The sequence below is a fragment of the Sabethes cyaneus genome, chromosome 3 (genome assembly GCF_943734655.1).
Source record: "Sabethes cyaneus chromosome 3, idSabCyanKW18_F2, whole genome shotgun sequence".
NCBI classification, from domain to species: domain Eukaryota; kingdom Metazoa; phylum Arthropoda; class Insecta; order Diptera; family Culicidae; genus Sabethes; species Sabethes cyaneus.
Window position 1 is genome coordinate 199,163,411 of NC_071355.1, and position 17,130 is coordinate 199,180,540.

Here is a 17,130-nt window from a genome sequence, read left to right on the forward strand (position 1 = left end):
GTATATGATAATGATAGCCTCAGTACCTTTTTGAAAAGAACATCTGTGCAAAATTTGAAGTAAATCGGAAATGGACATTCAAAATCGATTTGCGAAACTTCGTGGAATCCTGATATGAATTTTTAAAGAATTAAAGCTTGGTAAAAAAGCTATGACTACGACTACGCTCTAAAAGGCACCAAATAAAAAACACGAGTCTGAAATTCTCTTAAAAAAATAAGTAAATAGAATTTGAATTTGTGTTTGATTTGTGTTTTTTCATGGAATTGCTGCGTGTATGCATTATTTCAAAAAAATTGCTAGAACGAAGCACCGTACTTCTGCCGAGCAAGTGTATGTGTAAGCATAAGCATAACAAATGATCATCGTCTCTCTGTCTCCTGTTTACTGATCGCTTAGGTCGTCAGCGCCAACACAAACAGTTAAGTGGTGTGAGGTGTATTGGAATGTTTCCATTGATACGACTCTCTTCTCTTCAGAGACAGTCAGAATGCAATGATGAATGAAAGCGAGAGAGTTTAACATAGGAAAAACATAGCTCTAATCATCATTGTTTGGTTAACTGCTCCATGAATCATCCGATTTTTAAATCTCGTGTGTGCTTTTTAATTTAAGTTTGAGAGTTTGCCGGTGCTTATCAGTTTATCATAACACGAACGTTTACAATACGTTTACAATTCTAATACCGATAGGTAAACATGCGTTTGGACCACATTAGATGCGAATAAACTGAGATACTAATTCCTCGCATTATTAAGTATATTTCATTTCAATAAAAAAACACTTATTAGTACAGTTGTTAAGGATTTATCTAAATTACTAGAACAGAATACTCTCTGTCGTGGGTTTCACTGTACCATACATGTTGCCTAGCGATAGATGCTTTTCACCTTATCTCCGCTCGCTGTCAGCCATTTCTTCGGGTACTGTGAAACTCGAGATCGGAGATTTGTACAGAGGGCTTTCCATCTGATACTCGGTCTTTTGTTGCTGTTCTTCTTCGAACTTTTTATACAAACGACGGTCTTCCAACAAAAATTTGAATTTGACAGCACACACTATGGCAACTCCTATGAGAAAAGTTGCGATGATTATGTATATTGAAACTGCCGCAATATTCAAAGGTTTGCAGCTTTGGTTGAGAATTTTCAGCGACGTATGTTGATTATCGAATTGGTACGTATATTTGAAGTCACACGTAATGTTGTCGTGAGTTATCCGGGCCGTGCAATTCAAAGTATCTAAAAATTTAAATCGAATAATTTTTTGAAGGTAGTATTTAAACGCAGCTGTAGGTACCGTCCAATGTTTCAAAAAATTCCGTGCTGTATAATCCCAACTTTTTCTTGCAATCAGCTTCTATATTATCGCACTTTTCACCCAAATGTTTGTGTATTGCACAACGAACACAATCGTCATAGTACGAGCAAAGTTCTGACTCCGAACCTGCTGCAACCTCACAATACGTTCCAAAGTACAACTCATCACAATTACACTGACCGCAACGACATTCTCCTTGGCCGGAGCAAACATCCTTTTTGTGAGGTGCTTTGCAGGATTCTTGATCCGTAGAGCAATCGCACTCCTCGCCTGACCAGCCTTCGTGGCACTTACAAGCGCCACAATCACAGTCACCGTGATTACTGCATATTGCATCTGAAATCCTGCAAAAATCGCAAAATTACTTAAAACCAAGTAAAATTTAGTTAAATTTCACATACGGAGTACATTCTGAACACTCGCAGTACATTCCTTCAAATCCAGGATTGCAGAGACACTGCCCGCAGATGCATTCGCCTCTGTCCGAACAGACTGGTCCCAAATCATCAAACTCACCCTCTACTCGACATTGGTTCAGCAAATCCGCGCTCGTATCGAAGCTCAACAAGTTGCACTCACATGTTTTGCCAATCCTGCGTGTAGTAATAAGGCCATAAGGAATAACAACCAAATTAAAAAAAATGTGTGAACTTACCAACCCGAATCGCAGTGACACATCCCACACCGATAATCACCATTTCCCCTGCAAAAATCACTTCCACTTACAGGTTCGTTGTTCAACTCACACTGGCAATGCTGTCTAATTTCTATGTCCAACAAGACGCCTTCATTGCTGATCAAAGTTTCTTCTATTTTTACAGTTAGATTAGTAACCGGATTCGTTGGGTACTCCAGCAATCGAACTTCCACGTGAAACTCATACTCCTTCCCTATTTCTATGTTGTCACATTTATTTATAGGTTGTGGCTTCTGGTAGACTCCTCCACAATCCGTTGAGAACGAGATCTGAATATAACTGGGAGCATTGTCCGTGAACTCCACCCGTTTCAAAAAATCCCGATACCCGGTATCGACCAGCTGAAGGATGTTCGACGAGTCGTCCTGCAATAAACCTACACTGGCAAACTCCACCATTAGCTCTCTCATCGAACTATAATAATCCTGCAGATCGTCAGCAACCGCAAATATTACCGCAGTCTTGGATTTGCCCAGAACTCTATAAATTTCCTCCAACGACGGATAGTCGTAAAGCAAACTAGCGGTGTATTCCCCCTCCTCTGAAAGGTGACATTGTTTATCGTTTCTTTCACTGATTCCAGCCAACAATCCATCACCGGCCATGTGCATAAAACCATTAGTCGCTAGGATGACTATCTTCCGGGTATTGTTACCCCATCCGATTTGCTCATCGCAAACCAACACCTGCATCAACGCGTCCAAGCCTCCCTCCAGATTGTCCAGGTTGGCGGAAACATTACTCGCCCTTAGCTTCTCGATGAAACTATCTATATTTTTCGTTATTTGCAACCGATGACGGAAACCATAGGTGGGCTCACAAACCTCCTTCTCAGAACTGCAGGGATTCTCCAGCCGGTGTGCCTCCGTCTGAATGAAGGGCATTATCGGTTTGTCGATAAAACTACCGAATCCGAGCCGATAGTTCTCCGTGAGATTGGCCAGTGCCTTGGCCAGCTGATCACCCATGTTGATCAGCGTGTCTCGATCGTCCTTCATCGACCACGTTAGGTCCATCAGGTAGTACAAATCTAGTGGATAGTTTTTCGCCGGTTTGTAGGTGAACTTGAACGAATGTGGTTCCACTGCGGAAGTAATTTGGAAAAATTAGTACGAGTTGCGAAATTTGAAATCTACGGGATGCTTACACTTTCCAAGCCTTATCTTCACCCGTTGGGGACTAATTTGGGTCGCCTCTAGCTTGTCGCGATCGTAGTCTCGAAGGGGACCACTTTCCACCACCGTCAGCTGGCTAAAATTTTCATTGGTTTCGATCCGGTTTTGGCTGCAATTGGCTGCCCGCAGCTCCGGTACCGTCATGCAGCGAGACTTGTACATGCCGTAGGTCTGTAATTGAAGGAGTGATGAATTGAAGTGTTTGGAAATGCGAATATTTTGTTTTATGATTCCAGCGATAAACCTTGGCTGTGGCAAATTCCATCCACACCTTCTCGTAGTGCCTGCTGGGATACGAGCAACCTAAGGGGAGCCAATCCTGGCAGTAGCAAAAATCATATGCTGACAAGGAAGCGAGTATTTGTGTTTAGGCTGAAACAAGGATTCATATTCTTAGACCTGAGCTTCTGCGTTAGGTGTGACTTGTTGCGAAACCACTCCTGATGCAGGCACGTATGTCCTCACGTGTGGTTTGACTCAGAGTGATAAAAAAAAATCGAACTTGAGCCCTCACGTTGGGTAATCTTACGATGCATCAAAGAAGGGAGCGATATCGAGAGGCTAGAACTCTTCAAAAAGAAGAAGCTAGAAAAAAAATTGCCTGCCGCGAGAAACGTCAGCACTGCAACCTAGAGATTGGAGGTGGACAGGTGTTGAAAACAACATTTCGATGTGCTGTTGAATGACGAAAAATATGGATTCGTCGATAGAATAGGCTGTGAGTCCGTCCGAGGAGGAACTGTCGGCAGATTGTTCGGAAAATCTTTGATGTCCAATCTATAAGAAGGGCCAACGACTCGAATACAGCAAGTTCCCTCCTTAATTCGACATGTAAAATTCTCTCCCTAATCTTGTTTCACAGACTGGTTGTTGGAATTGGGGTTTTCGAAATCTTAGCGGGACCAAATGTTCACCCTACGACAGATTCTATAAATCTATACAAATTTAATGAATTCAACTTACTGACCCACCATTCGTTTTTATACTTCAAGGCAGCGTACGATTCAGCAAAGCGAAACTGCGTTATGACGCAGTTCCTACGGTACTGATTATATTAATAAGTGCTTCTCATGGTTTTACATCAAGCGTCTAGATAGCGGGTGAGATAGCTGTCCAGCAAGTAATCAGTAAAGGTAGTATAAAATGGGTTGACCACGTATGGAGAGTATCGAGTGAATAGTGAGCGAAGACATTATATAAAAGGGACCCCGAGAGTTTTCGAAGACTTCGAAGCAAACCTTGCACCCGTTGCACGAGCAATGGGTTTTCGGGGTAGGGTCATAGGAGAATTGCATCCTAAGACGAGGTATACGGAAATTCGGCATAGGAACAATAATTCAGACTGCGTCCTAAAAGTAAAGCACGTAAAAGACTATACAATACAAGACTTTGCTTGTTGCCTTGGAGCTATCTACTAAAAGGTTGATAAGCATGTCGTTTCGGCCTGACTGGTACAGTGCTGATATTAATTACGAGATCTGTTAGCAAAGTATCCGGCCTTATATATTTTGCCAAAACCCAAAGGATTTGAATCAAATGCACTACTATGATCAGACTTTGAACATTCACGCATCAACTTTTCCCAGAAACTGGACTACAACCAAGCTTAACTAACCAACCAGTCGAAACTGAGGTAGTATGCTGACAGGAAAGGGGGAATCATCGTCCTCGCGTCAGTGTGGGTCGTTAAACAGTACTGTCACGATTGTCCTTCGGCTACACAGGGGAGTGCAGGCCCTGCAAGCCATCCGTAAAAAATACTAATGAAGGAAGCATTTAATGTGAATTCGAACCGGAGCGATCAGCGTAGCACAAGGTAACGAAACCGGACTAACGATTGGAAGCTGGAACTGCAAGACTCCCAATTTTCTGGGAAGTATCCGCATCTCTTCTGACTTATTGAGGGTCCGCAAGTCCTCGTGACGAGGACGATAAGGACGCTTTTTACCAGCAGCTTGAACGTAAATACGACAACTGTCGACATCAAAATCGTCAACGGAGACCTCAACGCTTAGGTTGGCCAGGAGGAGGCATTCAGATCGGTTATTGGAAAGTTCAGCCGCCTTTAAAAATATGGCCATACGAAGTACCTTCTTCCGGCACAATCTCCCACATCGGTACACCTAGAGATCACCACAACAAATGAACTCGCAAATCGACCACGTTTTGATTGATGGAAAGCACTTCTCGGATATCATCGACGTTAGAACCTATCGTAACGCAAGCATCGATTCTGACCACTACCTTTTGATGGTTAATGTACGCCACAGACTTTTCGTTGTTACCAACATTCGGTACCGTTGCTCGTAACGGTACAATCTGGAACGACTCAAGTTACCTGAGGACGCTACTGAGTACGCACAACGCCTTGAGGCTGCGCTGCCGGGTGAGGGAGAGCTGAACGAAGCCCCTCTAGAGGACTGCTGGGATAGGGTTAAAGCAGCCGACAACGGCGTAGCGGAAGGTGGTAAACATTGAGTTCGTTGAGAGGAGTCATCATAACGACTAGCTCGACGAGGAAGGCCAGAGGATGTTAGTTGAGAAGAATGCAGCGTGGGCGTCGATGCAGCAGCAGGAAACCCGTCAAAGCTTGGAGGAAATCGCGTGCGAGAACATGGAACAGCTTTATCGCTCTCAGGAAACGCGTAAATTCTACAGGAAGCTGAACGTATTCCGCAAAGGCTTTGTGCCACGAGCCGAAACATATCGAGATAAAGATGGAAGGATCTTGTCGGATGAACGTGAGGTAATCGGAAGGTGGAAGCAGCACTACATGGATGGCGCGGAGGCGAAATATCAAGGCAGCAGGGAGAATGACTACTTCAGTACGGCGGATGATGGTGATGTGCCGCCCCCACAATAGATAAAGTGATCGAAGCCATCAAGCAGCTCAATGACTGTCGTGTCCGTCGGTTATTTTCAACCGAGTCCTCCGGAACACGGAACAACGTCCGTCGAAGTCTACGTTCGTCCAAAAACTGACCCTTGTTTAGAGCATGCTATATCATCATGCCACAGTATGCGTAAGTCTCATATTGAACGATTCATTTCTCTCCTTGTCTCTTATCGTTCGTACGACGGTATTCTTCCTATGCAAGGGGTTTCAGTTACACTCAAGTAAATAATCCAGTTTCATTAATTTGTTTTACGCTGATTCATCTAACTCGGCTCGTTCCCTACAATGACATCATGGCAGCTGGTGAAAATGGCATCACAACGGAGCTTATCGGGAAAGGGCCCGATAGGTTGGCTACCTGTCTGCACTGGCTGATAGTCAGGTAATTTGGCAATCAGAACAGCTACCGGAGGAGTGCAAGGACAGGTTAATGTGCCCAACATACAAGAAGGGTGACAAGTAGGAATATGGTGAGCAGTGAGCATTTCGGTCGCGTTAGCAAGCCCGTTTAAAACACGCAGGGGACTTCGACAAGGTGATGGTATTTCCTGTCTCCTGTTCAACATCGCGCGTGAAGGTATTATGAAACGTATGGGTTTTAACGTGCGGGGCACGATCTTCAATAAATCTAGCCAATTTATCAGTTTCACTGACGACGTGGACATTGTCGGAAGGACGTTCCAGGTGGTTGCTGACCAGTATACCAAACTGAAACGTGAAACAGTGAAGGTTGGATTAATGGTGAGTACGTTCAAAACCAAGTATCTGTTTGCAAGAGGAACCGAGCGCGATCGAGCTCACATAGGCAATTCTTACCGGAAGTCGTGCTTATTACGGATTCCACAAAACCCTAAGGTCTGGTAAGCTTCACCCCCGTATCAAATGTACCATATACAAAACGCTAATAAGACCGGTAGTCCTCTACGGGCACGAAACGTGGACAATGTTCGACGGGGACTTGAAAAAACTAGTCGTTTTTGAAGGTCGTGTGCTTAAGACCATCTTTGGCGGTGTCTGTGAGAACGGTGTATGAAGGAGCTAGCTGGCTTTTCGGTGGTACCAGTATCCAGAAATTTGCTAATTTGCTGGAAGGGTATAATGGGCGGGACATGTTGTGAGAATGTCGGGCAACAATCCCGCAAAAATGATTTCCGCCTCGAATCCGGTTGATACCAGACGCAGAGGTGCGTTGCGTTCTCGATGGTTAGACCAATGGGAGCATGACCTGGAAAGTGTAGTACGGACGAGAAATTGGAGACGGGCAGCCATGGAGTTTGTTGGAGGTACCTTATATTGCAGGTCAAATCCTGAGGGACAGCGAACCAGAATAAGTAAGTAACAATTACGGGGCTAGTGCAACGATCCTACTGACTCTAGCAGCACCGCTCAACCGAGTTTCGCACATACGACGACTGGCTTGCTAGACCAGCATCGTACCTCGAAGCTAACTGGGCGGGCTAATACTGGAATATGTGTGGAGATGACGTGCGAAGGCAGATCGGTAGAGCGCATTATGACATATGAGGGATGCTTCTGGTGGACTGACATATGACGGACGTTTCTGACAGGTTGTAAAACTGAAGTATCCCCCGCGATAATGCCCAAAAATTCACCTTTCCTCCTCGTCGAACGTCAAACGTCAAAGGTCCGACTGACAAGAAATCACGGAACTTAACTTGACCGGAACTTCCAGCATCAATACCGTTCTCGGGTATTGTATACAGAACAATGGAGGAGCGTAGCTAGGGTTGATTAACCCCTTTCCCTGCTCATCAGGAATCAGCTGGAGACTATCTGCGCCATTCTTCTGTATCGTATAGCCAACCAGAAGACTCCAGACATTAGATATGGCTTCCTGACACTGATTTCCCACTGCCTCCCACTTGGCCTCAAACAACGACCTAGCCAGCACCAACTCGTATATCAAAGTACAAAAATTATCGTAAATATCACTTAATAAACTCGGAATCGTAGCTAATGCTCAATAAAGTGCGCCCAGGTTGATTTTCTGTCGTATATAATGACAGTAACTGACACATATACGATATTCAGCACAGAATCGTATAGCAGCACTAGGGCTGTCGGTATTGGGCTCTTTTGGCGAAAACCGGTATTTCGGTATTGGCGTAGAAAATACCGGTAGTACCGGTAAAATACCGGTATTGGCAGATTATTCAGAATCACTAGAAATGTTAATGTTTTTCAGTATATGTCTTTATTTTCAAACTTTAGCTTCAGTATTGTTGCTTAGCAAAGTAGAATTTAAGCAGATATAGTAGGCTTAGCGATTTATTTCTCTTGCTAGAACGGATTATGTTGCCAACACTTCCAACAATTGACAAAATTTCCGCTTTCATCAAAGTCTAACGAACGGCTGTAAGCGCATCAGGAGTTTTCCTTTTATTTCTTCTATTTTTGAACTATTTTTGAATATCCCGGGATTGCAGCTTCCACTATAATGAATAGTGGGATTGATAACAGAGAACAGAATGTACCTGTGAATGATGCTTAAGAGGATGACGCTATCAAGAATTCCGGTTTGGGGATGGAGGAAAAATTCGTGAAGAGATTGTAGGAAACCGAGGCCTACAATCTCTTCACGAATTTTTCCTCCATCCCCAAACCGGAACTCTTGATAGCGTCATCCTCTTAAGCATCATTCACAGGTACATTCTGTTCTCTGTTATCAATCCCACTATTCGCAGATAGTGGCTTGGAGAGTTCATTTGCTTGTTCAATCAAAGTATCTCTCGAAAGACTTGAAAAGTATTCCAAATTCAGTATGACTGGCAGATTCTTAAATGGCACGATTACTCAAAATGCGCAAAGATCCCTGTATTCTAATCACGGCCCGGAATCGTCGAAACAAATAAATGAAGCTGACTCTCGTACCTTCGCTTCATACGTGAAGTCACTTGTTTCATTTGTTCAACAGAACGTTTCAAGTAAACTTCAGCTGAAGTTAGTGAGTGTAACAAATGACGACGACTGGCAGTAGATTAATTATAATATGCATTAAATTGTAAGAAATATTACCCAAATTCAATTCAATTGCATTCAAAGTTGTTGGCCTTCTAGTGAATATTTGATAGAAGAATACAAATGAAACTTTAAAACCGGTCGTCATGGTGAAGTGAAAATCGTTTCATGGTGCCTGATTGAAGTTTTGAAACGAATCGGCGTTGCTGCAGTTGAAACTGAAGTTACTTCATTGTTGAGTGACTATTGTATTTACTATTGTAAGCGACGTTGCCGAGCCCTGATCTTGATTCCTAAATTCATTATTTGAAGCTGGTGGCTTGCAAATATCAAGTTGTTCAAAAATAAATTGAAACGTGACGTCTGGCTTATACAATGAAACATTTGCATGAAACATTCAGCAAAGATGCTATACTGTACCTTAAACGGGTTCAAGAGGTATAATTATTTGATCCACAGTTTCACCCTCTTCATTGCTAGTAATCGAAGAGTCTCGTCAGCATTAACACGAAGTTGTTTTTCTATGAGTTTTACAATCTTCTATCCAACTTAGTTCTTATTTGAATAAGGAAACTAAAAAAACTAGGATATTAGAAAATACCGGAAATACCGGTTTTTTGCCTTTCCAAAACCGATATTTCGGTATCCAAAAATTAGCCGGTATTACCGGTTTCGGTACTACCGGTACTACCGGTTAGACAGCCCTAAGCAGCACGGAGCGAGCCGGGCTTAATCGGATATTATCGTATATAATTACTTATATAGCTGAGACGCGTATATTTATTCCTCATCACGTATATCGCCTCCAAAATAGTACGAATATGCCAGATTTGCCGTAACAAATACGATTTATTAGCATGTATATATGTACGTAATGCTGACTTTTTTATACATATAAAAATGCTAGCTAGGGACACTGGTCTAACAAGCTAGTCGTCATATGTTTGAATCTCGATTGGAGAAAACTATTAAAGTGAATAGGAGCTTCGCAATTGTCCTGTATACTAACAATGGGAAGAAGACCAAAGTTTGTCGAAATATAGCGCTAAGACTTTGCTTTGCTCTGCTTTTCTATGTTCTGCTATGACCATGACACACACACAAGTGGCTAGAGCATTTATAGCAACACGTATGTTATAAAGAAGTTACAGTGACTGATGTTAAGTCAGACCGAACCAACGGACAAAACGCTGATTTCGAGAAAAACGCGTTCAAAGTTTGCTGCTCTCTATGGTTTACAGCAATCAGTCGTTCAAAATCGTCTCATAACTCTGGTTGTTTGCAACATTTATGTAGTCTGATTAGAGAAAAATGTAGCTTAGAAATTGCTTGATCGTTTGCCGTCATAAACTCTTTTTTTTTTAATTTTGCGACTTGGTTCGGTCTGATTTAACACCGACCATATGACCAATACCTGATGGTACAGACGTGCTATTTGGGATACTGCATCAACTCTCGTTCCGTATAAGAAGGTGCATAACTATGTACCTATAAAATGGCTCATATTTTTAGAACATAGATTGGCCCCGCCAAGGTCGCTAGCTTTTGGGAGCACCAAAAAGTATCTGAACCGCAGCAACGCACTAGTAAAAGTGTAGCTGAGTTCTGGATAAGGGACTCAATACGAATCATGCATTGTATATCTCGGTATAATGCTAAAGTTTAAAAGAATCCTGAAGCGGGGTCATGCCCAGGGCGCTGCAATGTCCTGCTACGGTTCTTTACAATGACCATGTACCACCGCCCGAAGATTGTTAAACCCGTGCGGTTCTGTAGGGTAATCAACAAGTCTTAGACTGTGATGCTAACGCACGTCTTACGTTGTACCTGGCAGGTACAAGGCAGGTACGTGGTACCTGCCGGAAGACAGTGTGGCGAAATCTATTCTCTTTTAGAACCAAACCGACATCAGCAATAAATGGAACCAACGGGCTAAACTCGAGAAGCCCAGGTGACAGATTTAACGGTAGATTTTACTACTGATACTGAACCCTTTCCTGTCATGGCAGTGATTAGGATTACAACGGTAGAATGCCATGAGAGTTCAGTACCTTAGTCACAATCGGCGACCATTAAAAGGAAGTTATCTATTTTAGTATTGGAACTTGTTGATTGTTTTCGATGAAAATCAAAAACTGTTAATTTGGTGTGACGGCTCTGCCTACTGTTTTCCTTCAGCCACCATCAGACGTAATAACGCGTCAATTCTGCATCATCATTCACAACCAATTGTCAAGTGATGATGCAGAATTGACGAGTTTTTTGATTTTCACCGAAAACAATCAACAAGTTCTAATACTATTAGTGCCACGGTGATCAAGCAAATAAAGTTATCTATTTTAGATAGAATTCCACCGCAACTCTGAATACCGAAACGATGTATGCCACGGTACGTTTATGATGGGAAAATGCCAGTGCACTGTTTAGAATTGTTAGTCTCTACTTTAGGAAAGATTGCACTCATGTCAACCAGGATTTTGTTTTCAAAAATTCAGATTCTGAGGGTATTCCTTTGTTCATTCGTTACGAATTTAAGAAATTTTAGGAATTTTATAGAAGGCACTTGAGGAACAAGCACAGCCACAATACAATAGCTAAAAACAAGCAGTTTTACTGCACAAAAGCGTCCTCACATGCGAGTTTTGGTTAAACAAAGCATTCCTCATGCTACATTTCATTAGTTACATTATAGAAGATCACATGTCTAAATAGCAAAAATAGGTCTCTAAAATGTTCCAGCTCAAGCCAAGCCAAAAATTTGCCAAATATTTACGCCGGTAATAATCCAAAAATGTAAATTTGACATCGACTCAACTGTATTGGTGTTTCGACTACCACCAGCGTTGCACAGCACATGTTGGTTCTGGTATTGTTTGTTTACCAACAAACAGATAAAATCTTTCGCCGATCAGCCAAGGAACGATGCATCATTGGCACTGCATTGAGTTCACCAATTCATGTTCTAAACCTTATCTACTTTCACCCGAGCGTAAACATATATAACCAGATAAGAAATCAAGCCTCGCAACCATTTGCCGATAGTCTGCCAGCCAGGTAGTTAGAACGTCGAATGTTGACTTTCGCAGCGAAAATGATTTTGAACTTCATTTGACTCTACAAACCTCATCCGTGCACCACGCACATGAATGGTCCGCATCCAAACATTCGATGCATGTTTTTTGGAAAAAACACTTGGACAGACCTGGAAAAAGGTTGAAAAATTTTGTACACTTCAATCCTTCCTATACACTCCCTAATTCTCATCTATGAATGACTCACTTACTTTGGCCGGTAGCTATCTCTGTTGTCATGCAAAAAGATGCTATTAAAACTACTACGAATTTGGCTTCCATATTTTTGCGAAAAAAAAGTTATAAAAACTTCCAAGTGACTATTAGGTGTAAAATTTACATTTCTATTCGAACACGGTCTCAACTCATCTACTCCAAACCGCAATGATAGTCAAACTGGTTAAAATCGCGTTTACCCCTTTTGATGAGCTCGGCATTAGTCGATATCGAAGCCGAATTCTTGATAAGATAACGCTTCGCTGTCGTCGTATGTTTGGGTTCCATCGCCGTTAGCAGAGTAAAATAATAAACAGTTTAGTTTGAAATGCTTTTTATTACATTATTCAGCTAGCCAACCGTGAAAAATTGACACTTCAAGAATGGAGGAGAGAAAGAACATCGATAATGTTTTGATAGTTCAGCCAAATTTATATCTCTTATATACTTGGTCATGAAATGAACGAGTTGCATTGTTCCGACTAATTTTTCATCATGAAATCTAATGGATTCGATCAGTGATTCACTTATGTAGATATATAATCGTAACGTCATAGGAGTTTTCTTGGTCAGAAACAACAGGCAAGAAGTAGAACGATTTAAGGATTATGTCTTACTGACTTACTAACAACTAGTCTTTAGCTTAAAGCTATTGTAATCCCAGAACTTATAGGAATGATCCAGCCTTATTTCTACCGTACTGTTACTTAAAAGACAATCACAATGATTCATTTCCGTTTTCTTCTCCACCGCTTACAGACTACCCTTAATATTTATTTTTAAAACTTTTTGTTCAGAACTATTTATTTTACCCATTTTCATGCGCTATTGAAAACCTTATTTTCTAACCTTTCTTTCTCTCTTTTTTTCTAGACTTGCGTTCTGTTCATTCGTAAAATTCTCAGTCCTTTGAATGCACGGTTTAAGATAAGGCTAAGAAAAATCCGCAGAAATTAGTAACCTATTTAGTTCCAATGAGCAGCCTGCAGCTTCCTTAAAGTACTCGTTCGCCGGTAGACAACCGATGCACCAGCAGCGGTGACGTTTTGGTATTGTTGTTGTCGGCCGAACCGGATGCCAGCGGATGAGCGTCGCCGCTCAGTTTGGCTCCGGTCGGCGTCGTCACCGGGGTTACGGCATGCTGAGGGGTTGCGTCCGGCACCAGCCGGCGCAGGAAACCCGAGTTGCAGCCCCACGGGAAAATCCTACGGTAGATTATTCGGAAAGCTATTAACAACTGGTCAATCAGGTTTACAAAAAAATTACCATTTGATTGCAAGCATAATCTGAAGGTAACCCGGAATTATGGCATATTTTTCGTTCTTACGAACAGCGTCAATGATCTTGTCAGCCACGTCGTTTGAGTTCAGCGTTGGTACCCACCTGAAACAATATAAAGAGTTATTAAAATCTTCGTCGAAGGTGATGAAAGTATGCTGTAAATTTAATCCGATATTTCGACAAAGATTAGCCATTTTATCATATCCGGTACGGAGCCCATGAACGAGAATTGGGTTGTTTAACGGTATATGGGTTTTAATGGAATATGATGCAGATTGGCATAAAAAATAAGAAAACATAAACCATTTGGGTTTTTTTTATTGTATAAATGTCAAAAAAAAATTTTTAATGTTTAATATGTCAGGTCAATATTTAAGACTACATACCATCGAAAAACCATTCGCGGCATTCACTGCTTGATTGCCTGATAGTTTGTGACAACCTTACATTCAACATCAACTATAGTCCGCCGCGTTTGCGAAAGGTTTTGACATTTCTTGATGTCACAGTGATGAACTATTGTCCCTGTTGAAATCATCTTACGTGTCTTATGCATGTTTTTCAACGTAACTCACGAACGTCATTATATAAAGGTAAGTGTCTTTTAATAAAAATTTAAAATAATGTTTTTTATAATATTGAAGCTGTAGACAATTTAAATGCAAAAATAAATTTTGTTATATGTTCCTGGAAGTGTTCTTCGTGCATAAATGTGTCTAAATGAGACATTTCTCATGCACTAAACAACCCAATTATCTGTATTCGACTGACTTCTCAGCCAACTGTTAGACTACAGAACAATTGCAAATATAGGATCACTGGTTTGTTGGACCAGTGTCGTACCTGAAGGCCAACTGGGAGAGTCAAATTTATTATTTACCGCTTCTCTAATTGTAATTCTCTAAATCTAATTCTTTAATTCACTAGGTTGTAGGCTGCCAATCTTCAATTCCTCTGAAATCGTACATCTGTCATAAGAGATGTAGGATTTATTTCTCATTCCCGTCGTAGTAAGTAAAGCCATTCTAATTTTCATCATCTGTTGGATTTAATGGATTTAATGAATAATCCAAAAGTGCTTCTGCTGATTTGACCAAAACACACTTACCTTCCGATCCGTGAACTTTGAAATCACTGAAAAGCGATTATTAAAGCATATTATTGAAATTACGCATCTGACTTTATTTCTTACATTCGTCGTACCGTTTTAAAATCCGTCCATCAAAATTTTTCATCGTCCGAACTAAAAATCACAACAATGTTTACGAAGCTAACGCGCATGTATTTGTGGAGGACGGCATGACAAATGTTAATCTGCAAAATTTCTGCAGGTCAGGCAAGTTTTCCTGGCTGTAGAATAACGACAATGCCTTGCGTGAGTTATTTTCATTTATGAATGATGGAAATTAAAACGATTAGTTGACATTTTCTTCTTCGTCGCACGAAAGAATGTAGAAAATTTGGCTGGTAGGACTTCTTTAATGATAAAAAGCATTTAAATAGATCTCAGCTCAGTTTGATTGATCGCGTATGATAGACAACAAACTAAAATATTAGGCAATAACTAGTTTTGCATTGTGTGTCATACAAATGCTGATATTTTTAATAATTTGTGTTGGATAGGACGGGAATAGGCAATTACGACGAAGCAGCAACATACCCTTCATCCGTAATTGTCGTGCCGTGCCCACCGTAGCCGTTCAGCCTCAACCACCTTTTGATTACTGGGTTCGCCATAGAGTACTTCGGCTCTCTCCTCCGTTGTCCTATACGCCGCTGAAGATTGTACTTACTATACATCCCTAAACACTCACGCGTCCTCCTCGTAAATTGTACGCGTTTCATGCATGTGAAAAACAACCAGTTTTGTACAGGGTGCGCTTTGTATGAGGGCTTAGTCTATTCAATCAGAATCGCTTGTGAAACCTACAGTAAGCTCGACTTTCGCTGATAATATGCTTCCGAATCTCACGGCTACTCTTGTCATTGGTCGCCGTCACTAGTGAGTCCAGGTAGACACATTCATCAACTATCACGAATTCATGGCCGTCGATCGTTATACTGCCGTCTAACTGCATTCGTTCGGTACACAACACATTTTAGGACTATATTGATTAGGAGACTATCAGCTTGCCGTCCCCTGTGGGATTTGAATGAAGTCGACAATCCACTCGAAATCTGCACACAACAATGTGTACTATCCGTTATAGCCTCAATCAATATGATCAGCTTCCCGTGAACGGGTTCGTTCATGATTTTCGATAGCCCTTTGCGGTTGATGGCATCATATGCAGCTTTGTAGTCTATGAACAGAAGACGCGTGGGGACTCTTTATTCGAGCCCTTTTTGGACGATCTGCCGCAGCGTAAAGATTCGTTATTGATAACTTTCCACTGTCCATCTATTCGCACTTGGAGAGAGTTGGCGAAAGATGATTTGGAAGCTCATTTCGAGAACCATGGTCGCACGTTAGTCCTCACAATCCAGCTTGTTACCTTTCTAGCCTCTTTTTCTGGACTTGTCTTATTAAGCTTCGCTTTATTGTTGTACAGCTGATTGATGACACCCTGAACCTCGCCTGTTGTTGAGACTGGCACCTCTTCCACGTGTGTTGCAACGTCAAACTTGTCATCTCACGATCATGATACTAACATTCTTATCTCGACACATTTTATTTGACGGTTTCGCGAAGCCTATTGTGTTTACTATTTATTGTACTGTGTTTATTATGTGAGAACGATTAAGGTTCTCCAACTCGGCATACTCCTCCTTCTGCTCCTCCTCCTCCTCCTAGCAACGTTTGTTCACCGTTCTTCTTGCTCCGTTCTAGAGTTCGATGCATCTTCTTCAGTCCTTGTGTTTCCACGATCTGACGAGTAGTACTGCGCATCTTTGTTACCCGCAGCATTCCATCGTACACTCATCATCATACCAATCACTCCGCTGATTCCTTATCACGTTTCCGAAGATACTCTTAGCAATTAATGACTGTTTTGATGAAGTTCCAAAAGTCCTCGAGTTTCAGCTTGACCTTTTTTGGCAGCGCAGCTGCAAGCGGATGCACGTAATCTCCAGTGGCGTCAAGCTACTTTCGATGCGCGAGATTTAGTCAAGGGTTTCGTCGGTGCTAAAAGTTGTTCACAACGAAGGGTATTAGACGCATCTTAACAATCAGCAGGTGTCCGAATTAATGCTGGCGTTTCGATAGAATCTGACGTCGATGATGTTCAAAGAGTGTCGGCAGTAAACCAAAACGTGGTCAATCAATGTTTCTGTCTGATTTGGTGATCTCCATGTGTAGGAATGCATTCCCACGATCATATGGGTAGACCATATCATAACGCTACGCATTATATTGGATCAGATCAACGAATTCCAGGACTCTTTTCTGCTGGTGTTCGTTGACTTCGAAAAGGCGTTCGACCGTCTCAACCACGAAAACATCCGGGACGCACAGATAAGCTAGTCCATCTCATCGAGGCTCAGTACGAGGCG

General features: G+C 41.8%; 2 protein-coding genes across 5 annotated transcripts in view; both read right to left on the minus strand.

The window, feature by feature from the left end:
* Window positions 1-891: 891 nt before the first annotated feature.
* LOC128740582 (integrin beta-nu) lies at window positions 892-12,642 on the minus strand. Its single transcript, XM_053836141.1, has 7 exons — window positions 12,555-12,642; window positions 12,190-12,269; window positions 3,165-3,363; window positions 1,976-3,101; window positions 1,722-1,913; window positions 1,300-1,664; window positions 892-1,241 (listed from the first exon to the last, which is right to left on the minus strand). Exons 1-7 carry the CDS (start codon window positions 12,640-12,642, stop codon window positions 892-894), a joined length of 2,400 nt encoding a protein of 799 aa, XP_053692116.1.
* A 63-nt stretch (window positions 12,643-12,705) lies between these two features.
* Window positions 12,706-17,130, minus strand: part of LOC128741524 (short-chain dehydrogenase/reductase family 16C member 6) — a 50,476-nt gene continuing 46,051 nt past the window's right edge. For all 4 annotated transcript variants that reach the window (XM_053837403.1, XM_053837401.1, XM_053837400.1 and 1 more), the window contains exons 8-9: window positions 13,621-13,737; window positions 12,706-13,559 (exon numbers count right to left, since the gene is read on the minus strand). In XM_053837403.1, coding sequence (XP_053693378.1) covers window positions 13,349-13,559; window positions 13,621-13,737 — 328 coding nt within the window. In that variant the 3' untranslated portion in view covers window positions 12,706-13,348. The remainder of the gene's footprint in view (window positions 13,560-13,620; window positions 13,738-17,130) is intronic.